At 39.8% G+C, this 24,091-nt stretch overlaps 2 protein-coding genes across 2 annotated transcripts; one reads left to right on the top strand and one right to left on the bottom strand.

Moving 5' to 3' along the window:
• Positions 1–18,322: 18,322 nt before the first annotated feature.
• her11 (hairy-related 11) lies at positions 18,323–19,996 on the bottom strand (the record flags this gene model as incomplete). The annotated part of the gene is made up of 4 exons (XM_083891603.1): positions 18,323–18,951; positions 19,086–19,179; positions 19,276–19,371; positions 19,943–19,996. 4 exons carry the CDS (start codon positions 19,994–19,996, stop codon positions 18,323–18,325), a joined length of 873 nt encoding a protein of 290 aa, XP_083747729.1.
• A 2,517-nt stretch (positions 19,997–22,513) lies between these two features.
• On the top strand, positions 22,514–23,407 carry her5 (hairy-related 5; the record flags this gene model as incomplete). The annotated part of the gene is made up of 3 exons (XM_083890971.1): positions 22,514–22,564; positions 22,666–22,761; positions 22,940–23,407. 3 exons carry the CDS (start codon positions 22,514–22,516, stop codon positions 23,405–23,407), a joined length of 615 nt encoding a protein of 204 aa, XP_083747097.1.
• Between the last annotated feature and the right edge of the window lie 684 nt (positions 23,408–24,091).

Raw genomic sequence — 24,091 nt, 5'->3', positions numbered from 1 at the left:
GCTGGTCACTGAGTGTAGTGGACATTAGTTCTCTGTTTTTCTTTTGTCCCTGTTCTTAATTAAGACACTTATTTATTAATTTAAAGTCTGGTGTTCTTGTTATTGTTCAGATTTGGCCGAGAGCAACCATGATTGTTCACGCCGTTATCTCCCAGAATAATGGCGATCACGCAATAATCAATTTGAGATAAATGAGTGCGTTATCATGAGATAACAAGGCTCGTTTACTCGTGATAACGATATAAATTAATGCGTAATTGCGGGATAATAAGCCTGGTTTTCTTGTGATAACGAGATATTATTGGAGAGATTGAATAGTGTCAGGTTCATAATCACACATATTGGCCCCTAAAGCACTGCTAACTTGTCTGGGAGGAATCAACAACTTGTAAACTGCCTGAATTTGATAATCTGGGTGGATTTGGTCACTGGGACGAACGTCAGGTAATCACGATTCTACATAATAACTGCACAGTTCTCTGGAGGAGGCAAGACACACAGATTCATCTCCCATCATGTGGGTTGACCAAAAATATACGTAGCAACCATGGCCGCTGTCCGCTTCTGTACAAAAGCCTTCAGCTTCCAAAACTCTTTGCACACACAAATCACAAAGAAATCACCAACATTTGACCCTTTAGATCGACAGAAGCTTTTCATAGCTTTGCAGGAAGAAGCAGATTAAAGTCATAAGGAGCTAAAATGGGCCGAGACATTTGTTAGTTGGGGAGAAAAGAAAGGTTTTGATCTTATATTATGATCAATGATAAAATATTGATTCAAACTACAAATGTGTGTTGAAGTTGTGTTTTTCATTTGAGGCATCATTTCACTTCAGTTCTGTTTCAAAGATAAAGCATCATCAAGTTTAACATTTATGTATCTGTACTTTACTTTGTGATTTATATTTCTAGCAACTTTTACTTTTAGTCCTAGACTTTTAGAAGAAGAAGAGTTAGTATTATGGTCTGTCTTTTATCTAGGGCTGCTATACACTACAGTTTTCACCCATTCATACATTCATACATTCACACAGGTACTAGTCTATATATTATATGTCATACTCACACCACTGGAACTCATACATGAATATGTGAAGGACATACAGCATGTCAAAAAGAGATTATGAGAACTGTAAAATACATTCATTCATATGGAGCAGTAAAATTGTTATATTTAAATATTATTTAAATGTTGTCATAATACCATAATAATGTGTATTCATGACATGCTCAAGTGTTAAACCAAGTATAAGCAAATGGATAAAACTCCTGCGTATTGAGAGAGTGTTATCTGGAATTCATTTAAAAAAACATTATCCAATTTTTAAATTTGTGACATTCCTTCCCTCCAGTTCTGGTGAACTAATCCTTAAATTAAACAAAATAAATGTTCCTTTCCACTGATGTGTGTTTAGTAGCTGTAAGTATGATATCTCCTAAGATAGTAACACGCATAACGTTTAAACAGGGCTTTGCCCAATAGTACATTAATCTGCAGTTCTTACAAAGTCAACTTGTATAAATCACAGGGCTAAACATGAACAAGTCCCAGCGAGTTCCAAAGCACGAGTGATCCAAGAGTGCCGCTCGATTCCCAGTTGTTTTTGAGAGCTGAAAGGAACCTGAGCCAACACATAAAACCACTTCAGAGGAATCAATGTGAATCAATAGACCTGTAATCAGTTGCTTTCTAAATGCTGCACTCAATCCATAATTACATCATTTATACACATACAGTAGATGTATCTGTGATATTAAAGGTGGATGACAGAGAACTAAAAACAGTTTACACAACTGTCATTAGGATTGTTACCTCAGACCACATTAAATTAGACTTATATAAAGAGTAAAAAAGACATTATTGACTCCTCAGTGTGAGCTCAGTGCTGCTGTGGCGACTCTCGCTGTGATCTCTGGGAGTGTTAACAGTGCACAGTGTTGTGGGGGGGACTTCTAACAGACACATCCTCCTCCACAGTAATAACTTTGAGTGCTTCTGGAAGGAGGAAATCCCCTGGCCAGGAAAGACACATCACTCCACTACAGAGGCAACGAGCCGAGAGGTTTAACACAGCCAACCCACTGAAACCACCCTGAAATAACAACACACAAAGACATCTGGACGGGACAAAACCGGTCTTCTGGTGATGCAGTACAGGGTAACTCATACATCACGCTCACAAATTAAAACAATGCAAATGAAAACATCATTTGTCCAAGAAAGCTGTACAGCTTACATTATCGACACGGCTTGACATCAGGGAAGAAGAAACTTGACCAAATGATATACACATGCTGGCCACTATATAAGGTACAGCAGCCCAAAAGTGCTCATTAATGCTAATATATAATCAGCCAATCACATGGCAGCAACGTAGTGGATTAGGGAATGTAAACATGGTCAAGATGACCTGCTGAAGTTCACATCTAACATCAGAATGAAGAAGAGAGGAGATTTAAGTGACTTTGAGCTTATATGGCATGGTTGTTGGACCCACAAGGTCTGAGTATTTCAGAAACCGCTGATCTACTGGGATTTAACCGACAATAACCATACATTGTTGATGTCAGACTGGTTTGGAGAAGACCATCTCTGAACACACGTCAAAAAGTCACACCAGGTGTCCTCTGTACCTAATAAAGTGGTCAGTGAGTGTAAGCAAAGTAACCAATGAGGTTAAGCAACAGAATTTGGAGCAAACCTCTTCCAGGCCCATATCAATTGGAATGTGCTGATTCCTGCATCTTATCACAGATTCAGAGGTTAATCAGTATAGACTGGAGTGGTGCTTTATTTTGCTAAAGCCTGCATTTCGCCCAGAATCAAAGGCTTCATGAAAAACCTGAGCTCGGTGAACAGGAGCAGATAATACGCTGCTTCTTCCACAGAGAATGAAACACATTCACCCTTCAGAGGAGGATTTTAGACACTGTCACGTCTGTTTATTGCACATTAATCCACACAGTTCTATTAGATCACAATGCAGTGTGAAGTTACATTAATTTTAGTGCAAATGGAAGATACAATCATTGACTTTTATAAGTGTACAATCAAACCTGGTTGTATTCATTGTTTATATTGAGCCAGAATGAGTCTTTTGTATTTATATTAGGAGCTGGGTCAGCTCTACAGAGGCTACCATTTTGGACCACCATGTTATTACAATAGACCACAACAGACTAAAGGTTTGATGCCAACTTAAGGCTATATTATGTGTTCTCAGAAACACTTGAAGTGAAGGGTGAGGTGAGGGATATCCAGCTGCAACATGCACCTTCACCAATACACTAGAGCTGAAACAATTAATCGATGAATCGATTATTAATCGATTACTAAGTTAATTGTCAACTATTTTGGTTTGAAGCTTTTTTCATGATTAAAACAAGATTTCTAATTGTTTTAGCTTCTTAAATGTGAATATTTTTCTTATTTTCTTTGCTCCATATAACAAATGAATCATGAAAAACTGAATCATTTTGGTTTGTGGACAGAACAAGACATTTGAAAACATCATCATTTCCAGGTTTGACAAACAATGATCAACATTTTTTTTAGCATTTTCACACATTTTATGGACCAAACGATTCATTGAGAAAATAATCATTAGTTGCAGCTCTACACTGTACCTTTACCATACTTCATTTTTTTAGACATCACTTCTACCGGTGTTCGATCACAAACCAAAGAATTGGCTTTTGACATAAAAAATAAACATTATATAACTCAATCCATCTGATGCTTTTCAAGACATCCCACTCAGAAACATCATTCTTGAAGAGAAATCACTAAAATGTCAGCAGACTTAATCTTGTGAAGGCCAAACATTCCATATCATTCAATTACAAGTTGTTGGAATGTTTTATTCTGCACCAGAATATTGAAATTGACTAAGTGTCATTGCATTTGATATGAGGTCAGCTTGAACGTCACAAATATTTGAATGGAAAATAACATTTCCTATCTCTGAATGATTCATAATTTCTAGTACACTGAAGAGCATCATCATTTTCTCAATAAACACTTAACACGTGTCACTTAATAAACTCAGGGATGAAGGGGTTTGATGATGATTTGGCCTCCTCCTCTTCCTCCTGCTCATAAGCCATGCATACCTCGCCACGTCCCAGTAACTAATCATCATGCAGATCTGGCCAAGAAGAGAGTAGCTGGACACAGGAAATATCATATTCATGCATGCTAGAGTTTCACTTGTGTTTCAAAGTCCATTTCCCATGCCTTCACCAGGAAGATATCACTATTGTGTGCTTCAGTGGGCAGAAGTGAGACTTCAAAGCCTCAAGACCAAGAGAATAGTTTGGGGGAGTTGTTCAAATGTTCCAGTGTTGGAGTGGAGAGGCCTTTATTTCCTCTCAATAATGGTTACTTTGCAGGCTCACATTATTCTGTCTGGTTGGCTCCAGTCCTTCACTAACCCAGGTGTGTTTTCACTGGGTTCAGACTTATCAGCGAGGTGATCAGAGACGCGTTGCCAACTAAGCAGTGCAACCTCTTCATGTTATGAAACCAGAAACATATGAAGGGGGAAAAGAAGGGCATGACTAAGACAAGATGTGCTTAGAAATAAGTATAACATGTTGTCAAGGTAAGTGTAAAATTAGCGCCATATATTGCATTTGAAGCTTCAGTCGTAGTTTTAATGTGGCAAAGTTGCCTTTAAGAGAAATGAGTCAGAGCGAGCCGCGGCCCCCGTCTCTCAGATAGCTGACACCCACCTGCTCGGGAGGATCAAAGTGCTTCTTTGAGCACATTAGGAAAATACAAGGGACTCATTTCGGGCCCTCAGAGTACCACGTAGATGCTTAGCAACACATTCCCGCTGTCAGAGACAAACAAAGACCGTTTTCTGAGAGGAGAAAGGCATGTCGTATCCCCAACATGCCTCACCTGTGGTGACCAATCACAAAATACGTTACAATCCCAAGCCCTGAAGGAAGATAGGTGAGGGTTTATGTTGTCATTTGTGGATGCTTTACAATTGGTGTGTAATACATCTCGCAGTTAATGTTTATTTTCACAGGGACAAGCTCATTCCTTTGGTCTGACCCAGAAAGACGTAGTGTGTAATCATAACAGCATTGATAGGAGCGCGTTAAAATGTCTGCAGACGTTACGCATCTCGAGCTTCTGCTGTGTCAACAAGCGAGCTGTCATGCTGGAGATGTAAATGTTCAAGTAAAACACAGAATGGTCTGCTGCAAGTAAATGTCCTGCATTCACAACACCACTAATGACAGGCTACAGGAGGGAAAACGCATGTGAATAGGATTTCAAACTTTCAAAATAAATTTGGACCATAAAATTAATGATGGCTGAGTTCCATTTTGCTTCCTTGGTTTTTAAGTGCATGCTGGATCACTGACCCATTATGCATATTACCACCATGTCTTTCATAAATAATGCATACCTTTTTAATTGGGTACTGCAAACATGGCACCATTATTGCAACAACATAGAATAAAAACGGGTGAGTTAATGTCACAAGGAGTTCAAAGCTGGTTCAGACATATAGAGTGAGATTATCTCACTCTGAAGAAATGCTGTTTTAAGGGTGGAGAGAGTAAATCCACTGGCTGCTGCCCTGGCATTGCTGCTCGGGACGTCACTGCAACTCACAAATCACAGCCGGCCTGGCTCTGGAACTCAGTGCCTCGTGGAATCGGCTGAAATCTGACGGAGCAGATGATCGATGGTAAAAACATTACTTTTCAGCCTTAAACTTTGAGCTGTCCAGGGACCGTATAATAGTTGATGATTGTGCACATACACACATGGTTTGAATGGATTTGACAACAAGATGAGCCAATGAGGTAAATAAACATGGGTGCAGACGTCTGCAAAGACGCCGTGACTCTGTTTTGCCCCTGAAAAGCCGTAACATCCGCAAGTATCGTCAGAGCACCGTGTCGTGATGTTGTTGGGCACAAAAGAGGAGAAGAAAAAAAGCTGATGACAGGGCACTTTCATGATACTTATCATGACACACTATCAGGCTGATCAAGATGGGCCAGACAAAGTACCACCAGGTCCCGTAGCTTTGAGCTGAATTTCATCTGTTTCATCATATCTCTCTGTCTTTACTCCTCGGGGGAGATGAGGTTGGTGGTCCATGCGTTTAGACCACAGTGAAAAAAGAGAGGCAGCCTGAATGACAGATAAGTCTTGTCTTATTCAACAGGAGGCATCTGTGTTGTAAGAAGAACATACAAATATGGAGCTGGATGAAAAGAGAGCGAGAAAAGCTCTGATAAACTACACACACATCATCTCACGCAACACTTGTCGAGAGGTGATGTCCCAAAACAAACGCTCCCTTTGAGAGTTTAGATCCAACTGGATTCAACTCACTTGCAAAGATGTTTTGATGTATATATTGTTTGCCAAGAACAATAAACAGCAACATGGCTCCACCACAACTAAACATGTAATTAATGCAGATGCTCAGACTGAAGTAGTTTTCTTATGAGGGTCCGTCTATCTCTGACTGTGACGTAAAACAAACAGTGCTGTGATATGTATCAAATACAGAGAGGGATGCATTAACGTGGGAAAGTGTGCAGGCCTTTCTCGATGTTGGAACAAGCCACTGTGGAGGATTTTAAAAGATATCTTAAAGGGGACATAGTATGCAAAATCAACTTTTTAATCATTTAAATCTTTATATGTGGGACTCTGAAGGCCCTATCAGTTAGAAAACTGTGAAAAAAGATGACTCACTCATGTTTTTGTGGTCCTCCTCAGTCTAAGTACATGAGATGAAACACGCGTTGTTGACTTCCGCTCTCATTGGGACGTCACAATGCGCTAAATTCCTGGAATTGTTGTCTCGCGGAGCTCTGGAAGTCCGCGAAAACTTCTATTCTTGGCTCCGCAGTTCTACACAACCTTCCAGCCTCAGAGGATTTATCTGTCCAGTGGATACATGTTATATATGACGGCAATGTGCCTGCTAGAGCCTGCGAATGATCACTTTTCCAAATGCTAACTACTGTTAGCTCCCAGTAGCCTGTTTGGCTGATGTCATTAGAAAGTTTTGCGCTTTTTTTTAAGATGGACCTTTAAGGTGGACTTAAAGAGATACTACTAAACAGAGTGTTCTGAACAGGGCTGTTTTGGCAGGGTGATTGAACTGCTGTGGTGCTTCATTTTGACCAAAGCATGTCACAGACATGTTCATTGGGACACCAGGGAACTAGGTTAACTTGGAGAAATCGGGTGTATGTCCCCTTTAATATTCACCTGTAAATTAACTCTAAAATCCATTTTGGTTGGTAGGATTTTGTGTGACATGTACTGAAGACGCTGTATGTGATAAATTAAATGTTGCTGTGTAATTTTCTGGACACAGAAATGTCCTATTGTGTCCTCGACCAAGGCCGTCCGGAATATTCCTGCTGTGTATTTGCAAGAATCTGATGATATGATACATAAACCCATGGGATATATAATATGCAAGATGATATAGTGTGATTTCTTTCTACTAAAATAGCATTGGGAGCTTTATACGTACAAGTACACAGTACAAGGTCCTTGCTTCACTTTGTTATTCCTGTTCAAAGTGGTACCACTGAACCCTAACAGTGATAATGACTACCAGCTCAGAAGGGTGCAGGTATTGGCAATGAAGGTATATAATTTCCTCTTATAGCTCTTGTTCAGTGCTTGTTCCTGCATGGAGCTGTGGTGGGAAAACCCAGCTCCCCCGGACAGAGTACACTGCTCATCTGGAACAAGGCTTCCAGGTGTTAGCCTGTGACACCACAATAAAAAAAAAAAACATTATAATCTACTGTGGTAATGTCTATAAATAACATGTATGCTGGCTTGATTTGTTTGTTCTTTCCTTGTTGGGAGTCTATTCTAAAAGAAGGTCAGTGTCTGATTTGTTGTGCAAGTGATAGATTTGGAGCGATTTAGACAAATCTTCAGTACCTGTCATCTTTTATCACAGCTCTTTACAGTTAAATATAGCCCGGTTGTTGTAAAGTCAGCTTCACAGAGTCAAACAAAATAGTAAATAAGGCACATTTTTAGACATTTCTTAGATTCAAAAGCTTTAGACGCTGCAGAGGAGGAATTCTTATAGAGATAAGGACAGGCTGCTCTATTTGTCAGTGCATGGGGCCCCTTAAGAGCCCAGAGACTCTGATGTCCACATAATCTTTCTCTTGCACTCTGATATTTTCTCAGCAGTATGAGGTTACATATGAAGGAAAAGACATCGACATCATCAAGCACTGTTTTCTGCAAGCAGAACAGCCTCTCGCTCCTGGTCCAGGTGACCAAATGTTAAAAGTTCCTAAAAGATTGCAAGTGAAACTAAATATTCTCAATTGGAGAATGGACAGGAGCCAGCATTTTTGGATGACCTATCAGTGGCTATTTTTATCCACAGCTTCTGTTTGGTGCCCTGACCTGTGACCTGTTAGGGTCTGACTGAATTTTAGGAAAGGGCAAAGAGCACAAAGTGTACTGAAGTACATCCCCAGGATTACAAGCGTTTCAGGGTGAGATTTTGCAGCCTGTGGTGGCTGCAGGCTAGTGGGGTCACAGCCCACCCATGGGGGGAGGGAAGACACTGAGGAGGATGCAGTTCCCAGACACAAACTTCAGAGTATAATCACCAAACAGGAAGAAAACCCTGGCAGATACCATTCAGCAACAAACAAACAAATACTAGAAACTGACCTCATTAGAGTCAAGATTTATGCAATAAATGTTACAACACTACTTCACTAAATATTTGAGCAGTGATGAAAATATCAAAATGTGACTTGTACAAGCAAAAAGAAAAAGCAACCACAACAATAATCTCTTATACTTGAATGCAGCAAGGCCCCTCGGGAAGAAAGCGTTACTGGAGCTCTAAAAAGGCGGCCATTGTTCATCATTTCCAGCAAAATGACTTAGTAAAATTGAGAGGAAGAAAGGCACACCACTGCACCACGGTGATAGCAGCCTCTGAAAGTGGAGAGCACTGATGCATGAGTGAAAAGCACCTTATGTCAAATATAATTGTCCTGCTCTGAAAAACACACTCGCTAGTGATGTCTGATTTGATTCCCTCCTGTTTGGCTCAAGTTACTTCCTGTCTGCTTTAACCATGACAATGAAGCTTCTGAGGGGATTTGGGCATTTTCTGATTTCTTTGTCCACTAAGGCTAACTTTATTGACCTGTCCGGTTTTTGTTCGATTTAAAGGCCCAGTGAGTAAAATAACAAGGGGTTTTCAGTATGTTTGTTTTTGCGTATAATGTATACTGTGTATAATCAATTTAAGTACCTGTGCTCTAACACAGGAACAGCTCCGCCCACATAACAAACTCTATCTAACTCTCTATCTTACATGACTCTGACTTTAAGTTTTACAAATTAAATTAATAGTTCATCACTTGTGTTAATAAATGAATATTTTAAAGCATCAGTTTCTATGGGAACCTCATCCATGTGAAGGCCACCATAGTTCCATGAGAGGGAGGGGGAGCAGCTGACGAGGCCTCTGTCACAATCTGCAGTCTCACCATTAGATGTCAGTAATTCATCCACACTGGACCTTTAAGTCCATAAAAATGGTTTTGTAGTTTCTTTTGCAAACTTGAACAGCAAACACTATGAAAGTATCAGCAGACAAAACAACTAACATGTAAGGACTTGTGAAGAAGAAGAAGAAGAATGAAAAAATATCAGCTATAATGTGCTACGTTTATCCTCCCTACCGGTCTTTGTGCTGCGCTAATTGAAGATTGCTTAATATTTGCCATATGGGAGTGATGGCAGTTTCAGTCTTTGCGATCACATTTAATTAGGAGAGACTTGTGTTGATGTCCAGAAAAATAATGGGATCATCAAGGCTTTTGACCCCTTGAGATATCAGTGTGAGAACAGAAGGGTTAAAGGCTGTGTGTAGACAAGGAAACCCACCTTAAAGCTGAAATAAACAACGTTTTTAAAGTGTAATGTGACAGAAAAAAATAAGCCATCATTGCTGTCAATTGGTGACGATTCCCTTGAATGTTACTTTTGCAATGTTGTTCTTCCAGTCACCACTTACAATTTACTATTGACGGCAAAAAGAACTGCACTTCTCTGTATCTAGAGTAAGGAATTATTGTTATTATTCACCACCCAGACTCTAGCATGTTTTTCAAACATCATATGACATGTATTCTGAATATTATTAAAGCTGTAGTGCATAGCTTTTAATTATAAAAAATGTCAGATGAGTTCACTCAATACTGATTATTCAACTCCACATGACTCTAAGTCATTGGTTCTCAAAGTGCGGCCCGGAGGCCAATGGCAGCCCGCAGAAACATTTCTGGCGGCCCGCAATGATTTACAGTTGATAGTTTTAATCCAGGAGTTACTAAGTTTGTTATGTTTTTTGGACATTACTGGATACAGACCAATAAGTGTAAACTGTACAACTTCAATCTGGTAATTAAAATGATTAAAATGGGATTTCTCTGGGGGTTTTATGTTATTGTTTTTTTTCCTTTGGCGGCCCTCAGTCCAACGTTGGGTTCCTAAATTGGCCCTCAGGTATCAAAACTTTGAGAACCCCTGCTCTAAGTGAACACATCACACAGTGAAGTGATGTCACAACAAAGTAAGCTATGGCTAAAAACACCACCAAGTATCCATGCAATGTTTCACATGTGGATTCTACTGCTAAAAAAAATAACTTGGACTTTAATTAGGACTTCACAATCACGATTTTGGCTTCTCACTCACATGAAAATGAAAGGTTGAACATTTGTCAAGCCCTTCACTGAAAACTGCCTGCATGTGCCAAACACAACACACCTGCTTCTGTTCACTGCACCATGCAGCTCCAACTTTACAGTATGACGTCTGTATGAGTCATGCTACTTAAAAATAAAAAATAAAAAAAAAACAGACATACAGCACACAACCTGCGGAAACAGTGAAGAAATTAAAATCTGATCTGGTGTGTAGTGGTTTCCTTAAGTTTCCAAAAGCCACAATGAGGTTTAGACACAATAACTTCAGTCTGATGAAAATCACAGAAGGTGTAATCCTGGTTAAAACGATGAAAAACGTTTTTTAAAAAGTTCAAATTACAGTGACATGGTAGAAAAACTAAGTGCTCCCTTGCCCTCTCCCTCACTGACTGCACACTGTGAAAAGTGTAGTTAATTAAATGAAAGCCCAATTTACATAACCCTCTCACATTTTTATATTGTTTGTGTCAACATGAAACTATAAAATAATAATGATGCATGCTTAAAGGTTAACGTCATGTCAGAAGATGAAAACTGTCATGCTGTAAGTGTGAAATAGAACTTAAGACCATTAACCTTAACCTTTAAGATACAATATCAGCTCTGAGGAAAGGTACAGGTGTTCTTACTGGAGTATTACTTCGGCTGCTACTCTTTACATTAAATTGTAACATCAGGCATATGACTTGCTCTCAATTGTTAAGCGGACATGTCAATGGTGTAATTAAATAATGTTCACCAAAATAGTAGTAGTCATATAGTCCTCCAGTTACAAGTTGCGAACTTGAAGTTTATTGAAGGCGACTGACAAACTCCACACAAGAACATTTACTGATGTTATAAATCAGGTGGGAAATAGGCTAACTTTCCCATAGACTTTCATTCAAATTGTTCTTTTTGCAACCCAAAGAGTCTTTTTTATGACAAAACACATTATTACATTTGCAGCTATTTGAGGAATTAACTGAATGGTTGTTAGTCTCTGTGTGTTTGCCCTGTGATGGACTGGTGATCTGGCCAGGGTGCACCTTCTACCCGATGTCAAAGGTTCTGGAGCCCCCTGTGACCCTGATGTGGAGGATAAAGCAGTAGCCAATGAATTAATTAATTAATTAATGAGGATTAACCAAATAACCAAATAGTTTTTTGAGGATAATGATTTGATATTTGTTTCTTTTTACTCCAGTGTGAACTGAGGTTGTACATCAACCAACCAATTAAAAATGCCTCATAGAACATGTGAATTTTTCATGTCACAGAGAGCTCAGTGATTCAGATGCTGTTAAGGTGAAAGAGGTGGACTTTCCCTGTGGGACTTGTCACTCTCCGTTCTTCTCAGGCCCTGCTGTCCTTGCTGCTGGCTTGTTGGCTGTGTTATGGGATGTTTGCAGTGTCCCTTCTCCTGGCTTTTCTTTTTGCCCCTTGCTGCTGCCCTGGAAGTATGTCCAGCTGTCCCATCATTCTGTCAGCACCACTGTCTCCCTCAGCCTCAGATTAAAAATGCAAAAGGGGCCGCCAGGAAAAGTGGCTTGCCCTCGTCTCTCAGGACTTATGTCAAAAATGTTTCAGTCCTCAGGTAATTTGCTACAGTCTGGGATCCTTTCACTATTTACTTCAAAGAACCTCGCAAAGAGAAAGGAGAGAGAGAGAGAAATGAAAGGGAGGAAAAATGATATTTAGTTGTGGGTAGTGACAGATCTACATTCTTCAGTATTGACATGTCGTGAGGATTCTGACTGAGTCTGCAGCAGCCCTTAAATCTGCCTGATAAAAGCAATGAATCCACGGATTGTCTTCCAAAATAGAGCTAAGTCAAACAAATTGACTCAACTCCAGAAGAATGCACAGTCACTCCTTCCCAAACAGACGGGTTAGCAGACACTTTAGAGTTCAAGGTTTCAAAAATCACCACCAAACCATCGCATGCAAATTGCAGTGATTTGCTTTTGTTGCCCTCATGTAAGGAAGTCACACTTTAGATTGTAATCTCGCCCCAAGACACAGCTATCTTAATCTGGAACTTTCCCAAATCTGAAACGGTGTTGTAAAAATGCACTATTCCTCTTTATTCAAATGTCAAGAAGTTCTGCCCTCGGTGTAAGATTATCTCCTGCTTTTGGACTCACATGCAAACTGGTTAAGACCTTTGGAATGAGGAAGGGAAACCAGAAAATGTCAATTTCATTACTTTCCAACTTGGAAAAAGCTCACAGCAAATGTTTTATTTATTAAGTCATGAAAGATCCCACTCAGAAAAAAGAATGTTTGCATTTCTGAGTTAGCTGTTGTCTTGTTTACTTGTGTTTTAACCCATGTTTTAATACAGTGTTTGTTTTTTCTTTGTTTTTCCTTAGCTATCATTATTATTATTATCATGATAATGATGTGCTACAAATCATGCTCCTTTCAACAAGTTTGCTTTATTGTACCATGTTTTTGCAAGGTATTGCACAAAGGTAAAGAGGACCATGTAGAATGATGACAACAGTTGTATCTGAGAATTTTAGATCTGGTTTAAGTGAATACAACAACAGTTTACTAACACGCAGCCCTGAACAGTTAAGCAACAGCAGGTTTTCAGGATGTCACTGATGTCAGGACCATGATAACCACCTGTCCTGCACATACCAGCACGGAACAATATGCTCTCTTGCGATTTGCGTGTGTTCTTTCAAGCCATGCAAGTGTGCACATGTGCGATGAAAAGGTTTGACACCTATCCCGTCCTCAGTGTTTAGAGATTTTGAACGAAAGAATTCACAGCTCCTCAAACTCGTGACATCTCCGCAGAACAACATCTTGGGTTTTCACGTCCAAAATCAGGAATGCATGGGCTCATTCATGGCAAACAAAAACAGTGATTAAAGAGGGTAACAGGATCAGCTCTAATCAGCGTGTCCTGAGAAAATGCCAAGGAGTTTTTAACCATTGTCAGGTCATTCCAAGAGGTGATCTCTTTCCCTATTAATTATGTGCCGTGCCGCAGCAGTCATCCTCTCCAGCAGGAGCAACCTTCTCTGCTTTCATACGTCTGTGCAGGATGATCAAAACATGCAGAGGCAGTGAGGAGAATCAAGCCTCCCCATGATGTGCCTGCCCTCTCATTTCTCTGACAAAGAATAATGGCCACCTCATAACTAATGGCACTCTAACAGAGAGAGAGAGAGCAAAAGACGGGGCGAAATAATCATTATCCAAAGACATGTTCTATCATGTGATAAATTCTGTTTTCTCCAGTCAAGTCTTTCTGCTGAAGTCGTTCAGAGCTTGTAACAGACACGTGATCGTCAGATAAATAATGGGTTCTTCCTCGAAACACAGGAGGAGAGAAGAAGAATGATCGTGCATCACGGGCTTATCGATGATGGAATAGTTCAATAACATCCTTTATTTGACAGCCTCACTTCTCTAATCCTCAGTGTGAAAGGTCAGGGTGGGATGGAGTCCACCAAACTCTACACTGTGTCAATGCTGCCCCCTGCTGAGCACAAGTCAGAACATCTTCACTGAGCCTACAAATCAACTGAATAATGTTAATGACACCAAGGGAACTGTGTATACATTGCACATCTAAATAATAAAGAGTTCTTGTAAACGTTTTGAGGCTCAAACAACTTTAATTTAGTTACATTTCTGCTGAAAACCCTTGGATAACCATTTGTTTGGTGTGTGTTGGTCTCACACACTGTCTTTAACTATTTTAACTTGGTTGCACAGACTCGTGCTGCCAAGGAGAAGAGGTCTTGTCTGAAGCTGTTTGAGTGTATTGAGAATACTTCTCTCAAGAGAAGTGGGATTATTTGACTGCATCTGCAGCTTTGAGTATTCACACAGTTTATATATGTCCTTTGTTTTTAGGTCTATGACATATACAATGCCATAATTTGCCAAAATGCGTCCACCAGGTTTTTTTTTCCTTCCTATTACAACTCAGACACTAATTCTGAGACAAAGGGTACACATTTGCACACAGTCTCTTCATCAGTATAGCAACAGCAACACAAACATTACACACACTCTCATGTACACTCGCCCACATATAAAGAGAGAGAAACCATATTTTCTTGTTCCACTTCCTCATTCATTCACATTAAGTCATTCACAAGACAATGAAACAAATAAGAACACTGTTTTCAGGAGTCACAGTCTGTATATTATGGTGCACAAATATAATTTTGGTCCTGTCAGGTAATGATTTAAATAGACCCGACACACAAGCTGTACACTCATACACACTCGTTATTGTATCTTGTCTTTTAGAGCCATTTTCATGTTGTCTGCAGCCTTCAAAAATAACAATACTCAAAGCTTTGAAGGTTTAATATAGCTCATAATTCTTACTGAGCAAATAAGAAGCTACACCTGATTCAAGCACAGTGCTCATGCAGGAGCTGAATACATTAAAGCCTTTGGAGTTTACTGCCCTAACACTTGCATATTATTATCCTCAATAAATAGAGGATTCCATTTCATTTGAAGACATTAAGTGATATAAGCTCATCGGGCATTTCATTATGTACAGAGGTCACTTATTAAAGTGGCACCCCTGTGTTTTTCTGCTGCTGTTGCCCATCCGCAAGATGTGTTTCTTCCATATCTAATCAGTCTAGTCATTCACCTCTGACCTCTGGCGTCCACAAAGCATTTTTGCCCACAAAACTGCCTCTCACTGAATATTTTCTCTCTCTTTTTGGACCATTCTATGTGAACTCTGGAGAGGGTTTTGTGTGAAAATCCCACTAAATCAGCACTTTCTGAAATTCTCAGAACAGCCCACCTGGCACCAACAATCAAAGTTTCTTAAATCAGATTTCTTCTCCATTCTGATGCTCTGTTTGAACTCCAGCAGAACTGCTATAATGTCATTGACCGACTAGATATTTAACAGTTGACCCCTCACCCCTGTTTATGTGCATATACAGTAAATATACAGACACTAAAGCACACAACTGTGTTGTATTTTGTAGAGGAAACATTAAGGAGATCACTGTTTGGCAACAAATAATGTGTTAACACATGAAATAAGGCAAAGGAAGCTAACTGTTTTGAGTGTTTGACCTTTTCTAAAGGCTGGAGCAGTGAGATTCTTATCTCATTCACCAGCTGCAGTGATTACAACAGGAACCTAGATATGGGCTGGTCATGAAAGTTGGTTAACTATATCCAGAGGTGGAAAGTATACATTACATTTACTCGCATTACTGTAATTGAGCAGGTTTTTTGTGTACTTTTTAAAGTATTACTTAAGTGTGGTTTTTCGGACGTACAGTTCTTCACTAAGTTAAAATACATTAATTTGTAAAGGTTTGCCTTTGCCCCTTAGAACATAAAGTACCCCAATTGGGCCATGTGACATTCTTCACAAATAATTTGTAAACAAGGTTGTGTGCAAAGTGAAACTTGAGAGTATATATTGACCCCGGTCATCAAATTAAACAGCAGAATCTATGCTAAATATGACAAACACAACTCAAATAACACTAAATTACATTTACATATCAAACTTCGTACGAAACTACTGCTTCAACCCACTCGCCGCATTTCTGTTTCTAACGCTCAGGTAGTGAAACTGAAGTTTATCCTTGAAAAGTAATTTTTTTCAGTCTAAACAAAACACAGGAAGTGTGTTACACTCAAAATATTCTGGGCGTCTCTAGCTGACCTAATAAAGAGAGAGAGAGCTCAATTGAACCATCTGGTGTTCGTTTTTGGAATGGAAAATACATTATGCAGGAACTTTGAAACAATACTAATAGTGATATAAAAGTGGGAAAAAGTAGTTTAATACATGAAAAAATACAAATGGCACAGATGCTTCACTTGATCAAAGTCAAACTTTGCAGAGATGATGTTCACATGTTGTACTTTGATTTGATTGGTTTATAGCTGCAGCTGCAAACACAGGTAAACAAGACAACATGGCAAAGAGATTCTCATCCTGAAATGGCTTCTCTCTTTTTTCAGGTGAACTTGAATCATTTTTTAAAAATGTGTGTGCCATCTTCATTTACTCTTCACCAGTAACACTGCACTGATATTTACACATCTTAGCAAATTTCACACATGTTCCATTTACTATGACACACAAAGTATTCAAATAGAGTGTGCAATTTTCGAGCAGAGACCTACAAAACAGGCTTAGGCCTTAAAGGGTTTTAATTCAAAACAATTCATGTGATTTTCATTTATGTCACCTTGTCCTTTTTGCAGAACACAAGAAAGAACCCAACCTTTTTTTTTTTTTTTTTAAATAACTAATTAACTTAAATTCTAAACAAGCTAATTTTTTTTACTTTAGCTTGAGTACATTTTTAGACCAGTACTTTTACTTATAGTATAGTAAAATGTTGTCAAAATAGTGGTACTTTTATTTGAGTAGAATATTTCCGTACTCTTTCCACCTCTGGCTCTATCATTCAAGCTGAAGCATATAGTGTGGAGAGAGAATGAGTAAATAAAAATGATATGATGTCTCAGCTGACATTAACCTAACACGAAATCAAACTTTGTCATATGGAAATGATGTCGACACTTATTTATAGTTTGTTTCGAGTTCAGCCCAAGTCAGAGACATCCTTTTTTTTTACCCTCCTCACATTCTTGTTCTTTGTTGAAATCTGGTGTCTCCCACAAAGCTTCACTGCTGACACTTGTCGTCTGATGTGTGCGTCTCATCATCATCAGGTGTAGTTTAGAGCATCGAGCAGAGATTAGGAGTCGGTATAAACCTGCAGACTCAAGGCTGACATCACTGAAGGCCATTTTAACACTGCTTCACTGAGGCGTGTGGGGGGGGAGCTGGAGCCAATCCTCACTGATGTTGGACAAGAGGCAGGTTACATCATTAACAGGTCACTATCACAGGATCCACACACTAGGGTCCTGAGACAAACAGCCATTCACACTCACATTCACACCTACGGTCAACTTTGCATCTATAATGAACCTAATTCCAATGTGAATGTCTTTGGACTGTGGGAAGAAGTCGAGTGAATGGAGAAAACACACAAATACACATGGGAAAAACCTTGGTCAAAGCAGGGTTCAAACCAGTGACCCTTTTAGTCTGAGGCTGTAAACAGACTCTTATAAAAAATATATATATATATTATTATCACTGCATAATTAAATGCATTTTTTATTTTGGGATTTCCTCAGTTGTTTGATTTGTGTCTTCTTCAAATGTTCCCTCCATATTCCAGAGATAATGAAGAGGTTATCTTTATTTCTTCAGAACCTGACTCTGAATCAGCCATCAGTATGTAATTATTCTATCTATCACATAATAACAAGATTACAAATTCTGATAATTGATTAAATAATTCTGATGATTGTCCTGAGTGAACATAAAACCTGAAATGTGAAGTGAATGAATGTGGAGACTGGGGCATTGTAAGGTTTAAGAACATTTTTATTTATAAGACAAATACAAAATATAAGACAATTTTTATCATATATACACTGTACATTGCAGGAGAGTCACTCCTCTCCTTTAGGTAGAGTTTGTTCCCACACGGCTCTGCTCTTTTCAGTTTTTCAGTCTCTGCACAACCTCGTCAAAACCAAGGTCTCCACATGGTCGAAGAGGAGTTTGGTTGTGACGCCTCCCTCTGTGCAAGGTGTGGAGAGGATCTCAGGGAAGTTGCTGGGGGGAAGTGGGGGCCAGAAGGGCCAGTGTGAGGGGCTGTGGGCGAGAAACTGAAGAAGGAGCTGTTGGAAGACGGAGGTGACAGGCTGGGGGGGAAGGAGAAGTGAGAGGCAAATGACGGGAAAGGGGGAGACGAGGCATATGTGGAGAAAGAAGGGGAGAACCAGGGGGAGGAGGGAGGGGAGAGGTAGTCGTGGCACGGTGTGGAGCAAGACTGAGGCTGGAACGGGGAATGGGATGGAAACAGAAGCTTTGACGAGTCGTCTTTTGTGTCTGACGTGGAGAGTGCGTCCGCACACGCTGTACCAGTGACTCGCAGGTTGAAGTCTGATATGAGCTGCTGTGTGTCCGTGTGATGTTTCAGTCCCTCGATCAGGCTGCTCCTCTGCGCCGGTGTTATTTTGTGCATGTAGTTGGTGAGCTGAGCCACGCACTGCTGAAATCCTGCACTCTGAATGGTGAAGAGAGGATGACTTGACTCTGTGTGATGAAGGCTTACCACAGGAGCACGAGTCTTCGTTTGACTATTAGTAGAATCTGCAACAGGAGGTGGGGAGACATGAGGACGAGAGATAAAGACACAAGTGTGAGACTCCAACACTGATTTGTCACAGCACAAGCAGGATTAAGTCACATTTAAATGGCTAATTAACAATTTTTGTTTGATTTACCATCACTCAATGTCTTCCCATCAGTCCACTTCTGAAGATATTCCACAGCCAGGTCCAGAATCTCTGCTTTCTCTATTTTGGGATTCTGCAGCCGCTTTAAACGTGAAAATGGAAACATGGGAGAAATTAACGTCACCATTATAAAGTCATGACATAAGTACATGTGTGTGATTATTTTAACATGACTCACTGCATCTGACGTGTGATTCAACAGCAAACTTCTCAGTTCGGCGAGACTTTGGTTTATTCGATCTCTTCTCTTCTTTTCAACAACCGGCTTCAGAATCTAAAAAGACAAGATAATAAAATTGGGCTCATCAAAATGTGTTTAACCCTTATGAAACCTGAGAATCTTTTCGCAGATTTTTTTATAATAATAAAATAATAATAATAATGTGTCTTTGATATTGTATATGGAATTAAATTTTACATTTGGGTTTGTATTTTTAAAAAAAGTTTTACATTTGTAAAATAGTTTCATTCTCAACCTTATGGCACATAAAGCATCACAATTGAAACCCATTATTGTGATGCATTGTATAATAAATGGCCAGTGGAGGCCTATTCAGAAAATACTGAAAATAAATGATTAATATTGAAGTTAATGTTGCTGATTATCAGTGACATATCCCAGGCCATGGTTTTTTTCAGGGGAAAAAAAGTAAATGATAGAAGTCACATTTTCTTTACCTTTGCTTTGTTTTAAAAAGTCAAAGATGAAATGATGCTTACTCGTGACTTCAGGAGAATTAAAAAGACAAACTTTGATGCTAACAGAAAGTACTTTAGTATAGTGTCCCTTACACACAAGAGTGTAAAGAGGTAGAATAAATCAAGAAATAGATCCATGTTCTTACCCTCTTTCTGCTCTTGGCATCATCCATAGTGGGGTTGTGTAGTTTCCTGGTCATGTTGCTTGGTGTCTTTAGGTCCAAATGTCCTGACTCTGAGCTGCAGCTGCTGTTAAAAAGGCCTCTGATGCAGGACGATTTAAGTTGGACCTGTTGTTGCTTCTGATTGGCTGACAGGTGCCAGTGACGACACTTCATTTGAAGAGGTATGATTGGTGCAGATCGAAACTCATAATTTACCATCTTCACCTCCAATGAGAATTATAAACATCATTAAAAGAAAAAATACCAAGTAAGTTTATATTTTAGACAGTCTCTATCTAGAGGGGCTGAAAAAGTTTCTTAACTTTTTACTTCTTTTTTAGCTTTTGTTTACTTCCAAAAACAAATCGCACCTAATTGTCATTTTATTTGAATAGTAAATGTGTGTTATACATGAATGACAATAACAAACATGAGCCACATTCCTGATCAACACTCCTCTAATTTTATCAGTTTGTGACACATGTGAAGTGAGACCATGGGAACCTGGAGATTTTCTCGTGGGAACAGACACGAAGTGAGAGAGTGAGCAGCTATGAGGACTTTTATGACGTGTGAGATATCGACACTTTGCACTAAAAAGCCATGAAAAGAACCAAATGAGAGGTGACGGTTCACGATACACAAGCACCGCGGTTTGTTTACGTTTGGAGTTTGTGTGTGTGGGTTTGAAATGAATATTATTAATTTAATATGTTTTACAGTTATAGTAAATAAGAATAATGGGCTGTAATCATTCTTATTTGCTTATTTTATGGCAAATGTTTTGTTTAAAAAAACATCGGACAAAAGGAAGAAGAGCGGGTTTGTCTGCTGCTGTGATGAAGTGTGAGGTGATCATTACACATGAGTGTTAAGTGTGCGCGGCGTCAGGTCAGCTCCACACACACACACACACAGGTTTCCATTACTTCGGAGCGACCTCATCCAAACTTTAAAACATCCACCTCAGAATTTAACTTTTTATCGGACTTTTTTGTCCCATAAGGACGACAAGTCCATAAAGTGACTGCAAATGTAGGTCAACATAAGGAATACCAGGTACACACACACACACACACTCCTCTTTCTCCTTCTTCTTTGTGTGTGGCTGATTCACCCGAGGAGCCTCAATATTACAAGTGAACGGTCTGTTTCTCTCGTTCCAAAAGGCGCATTTCAAACTAATTAGTTTCTGTCCAAAGCTCATCACAGTTATTTATGGGGCGAGTCCACGTGTCCTAAATCCTTGAACCACCGTGGGTATGTGGCTCCTGCAACTACATTATTATTATTATCATTGTCCTATATAATACTTGTTTAAAAAAAAAGTTGATAGTGAGTATTCATTAATTCGTCGTTGCCGCGGTTGCCATGGTGACCCCTGAGCCTCCATTGATCACCCTCTCTTTGATTTTAAACGGAAGTTTCATTGCCTCTGAAAAGCCTCCTAATCTCTCTGGGATCCCCGTGATCCGATCATCCCTGTGTTATCTCCACACTTTAGCCAATTATGGGGATCAGCATTCAGTGGTGACCATAAATCCAGTCCGCATAAAGACACCCCCTCCCCCCACCACACATACACACACCATCACACAAAAAAAACTGTCCCACTCTGACCCCACTCCTGTGAAAGGAGAGAAACAGTGGACATGAGACAGCTGAGGTGAACACACCCACTGAAGATTAAACACGAGCGCTGAGGTGTGAAGCAGGCAATTTGGCTCCAGACACCAGGCAAACTGCTGCTGTAACGAGCAGGAGAGTGTGTGTGTGTGTGGGGGGGGGGGGGGGTATGTACGTGTGTGAGAGTGTGAAGAGGAGGAAAAATGGCCTCAACACTCAAATCGGTCAATATAATAAAAAATAATTGAAACAAAGTAATTGAAAATTTCCACATGGAAAAACAACTATAGATAGATAGATAGATAGATAGATAGATAGATAGATAGATAGATAGATAGATAGATAGATAGATAGATAGATAGATAGATAGATAGATAGATAGATAGATAGATAGATAGATAGATAGATAGATAGATAGATAGATAGATAGATAGATAGATAGATAGATAGATAGATAGATAGATAGATAGATTTACTTGGCCTTGCAAACTGTTGCACAGTTATAAACATGACATCTGACATCAGATCTCACAGCATACACAACAGCAGTCATAAAGACAATAAAGAAGTATTAGAATGTAACGTCGGATCATTGAATGTTTACTTTAAATGAACCAACACACCTTTTGAATTATTTGACAGAACTGACCCTTTAACAGATGAATGAAACATATCAGGTAAACTTTTACTGATTTTAGGCTACACTTGTTCTCTGGTCTCTTGAATAAATAAATAAATAAAAACTAGGCGTTCAGTTAATTCAGATCAATTCTCCTCATTGTCACGGTCGCTGTCTGATTGGAAATGCCTGGGTGTGGGCGTGTCCAGCCGGGGTGTGGTCGTGTGCAAGGAAATCAACAAATTCTAACAAGAACGCAAAAGTGTGCCATGTTCACTTTGGATCTGCAGTGAGGACACACAGACATCATGAAGGCTTTATCTTCACCAGAGTCCCCCAGGAAGAGATCCATGAGAAGGGTAAGATGCTGCTGCTGCTGCTGCTGCTGCTGCTGAACTCTGGCTGTGTTTTATGAAGAAAGTACTGTTTATATTCTAATGTTGTCCATTTCATTCCTTAGGTGCCCAAACCTCTGATGGAGAAGCGCAGACGGGAGCGCATCAACCACAGTCTGGAGACACTGAGACGTCTGATGCTGGAGAACACTCACAATGAGGTATATATATATCTGTCTATTAGTGATGATTTTAGGTATTGCAGATAGTCAGGATTCAATTATAGTTACATTAAATGTGAAATACGTATGAGTGGAAAATTTAATTATCTCTATGTGCAAAACATAACTAATGTGTGAAAAGACTGGACTAATATGAATTATGGTTTCCTTGATGTAGAAGCTGAAAAACCCAAAGGTGGAAAAGGCAGAGATTCTGGAGAGCGTGGTCCAGTTCCTGCAAACTGAGAAGGAGGTTCTGTCCAGGGATCAGACCTGTGTCCGACAGAACAACTACCATGACGGCATGAGGTCGTGCCTGCTAAGGGTCAGCCATTTCATATCCACCAAGAGCCAGGACTTGGAGGAACCTGGTGGAGAGATGGCCCAGGCTTCTGCTGCTTCTCCTGAGCCACATAATCAAACTTCTTCCTTCGGACACATGCACAACAAGGCACTGATCCCCGCTCGTGCTGCTGACTCTGTTCCTCTGGCCGCTCAGCATCGTCAGCACCGCCGGCACAGAATCTCTCATCCGTACCTCAGCCAGAGAACCGGTCTCCACACCTGTGAGACCAGGAAGCTGCTCTCCAGCCCCGCAGCGTGCACGTACATCACTGATCCAGTGTGGAGGCCATGGCCTCAGTAAGACACATGCAGACTGTGTAAATATATGTTTCATTGTACAGCCTGAAATCTCTTTGTACAGCTAGAGAACATTTTCTATGAAATATGTCACGTGTAAGATGATATTTTCCACTTTACTGTGGTGTCCCTCCCCCTTTCTAAGATCGTGCTTTTTGCGCGCGCATCACGTGTTATCCTTTTTAGATTTTACGTGTAAATATTACAATTTTCAGACAGACTCTTTGAGGTCTATTTTTCTTTTTTTTAAGATTTTACATGTACATATTATATGTTTTAGACGCCACATTTAAGGACATGTATGATGATTAACGCGTGCGTAAAGCTGTCCAAAGGCGTGCGTAAAATCTGCCTTTAGTTGGATTGATCAGGAGCGCTCTTCGTTTTTTGCCTTGTTTTGAGATTTAAATAAGCTTTCTGAAATCCCAATCTACAATAAAGGTACAATTTCCTGATCTCTCCAGTTCACTGAAGTGGCCTATTTGCTGTGTGAATAGCTTGTACTTGAGCAGACGTTGGAGCTGCCCTTTATGTCAGAAAATGGGGCATCTGCAGGACAGTTAGCACATACTCTATCCACTCTGGACAGCAGTTATGGCACATTCTGCCTATTGAAATGTTGATGCATTGGAGATGTCGCCTCTATGAGCCTGAGATAAGTTTTTCAAATGTAGAAAAGAAAGCAAAG

This window comes from Microchirus variegatus, assembly GCF_963457635.1.
Source record: "Microchirus variegatus genome assembly, chromosome: 6".
NCBI lineage: Eukaryota > Metazoa > Chordata > Actinopteri > Pleuronectiformes > Soleidae > Microchirus > Microchirus variegatus.
Note: the sequence above shows the minus strand (reverse complement) of the source record. Positions and strands in the feature narration are given on the sequence as shown.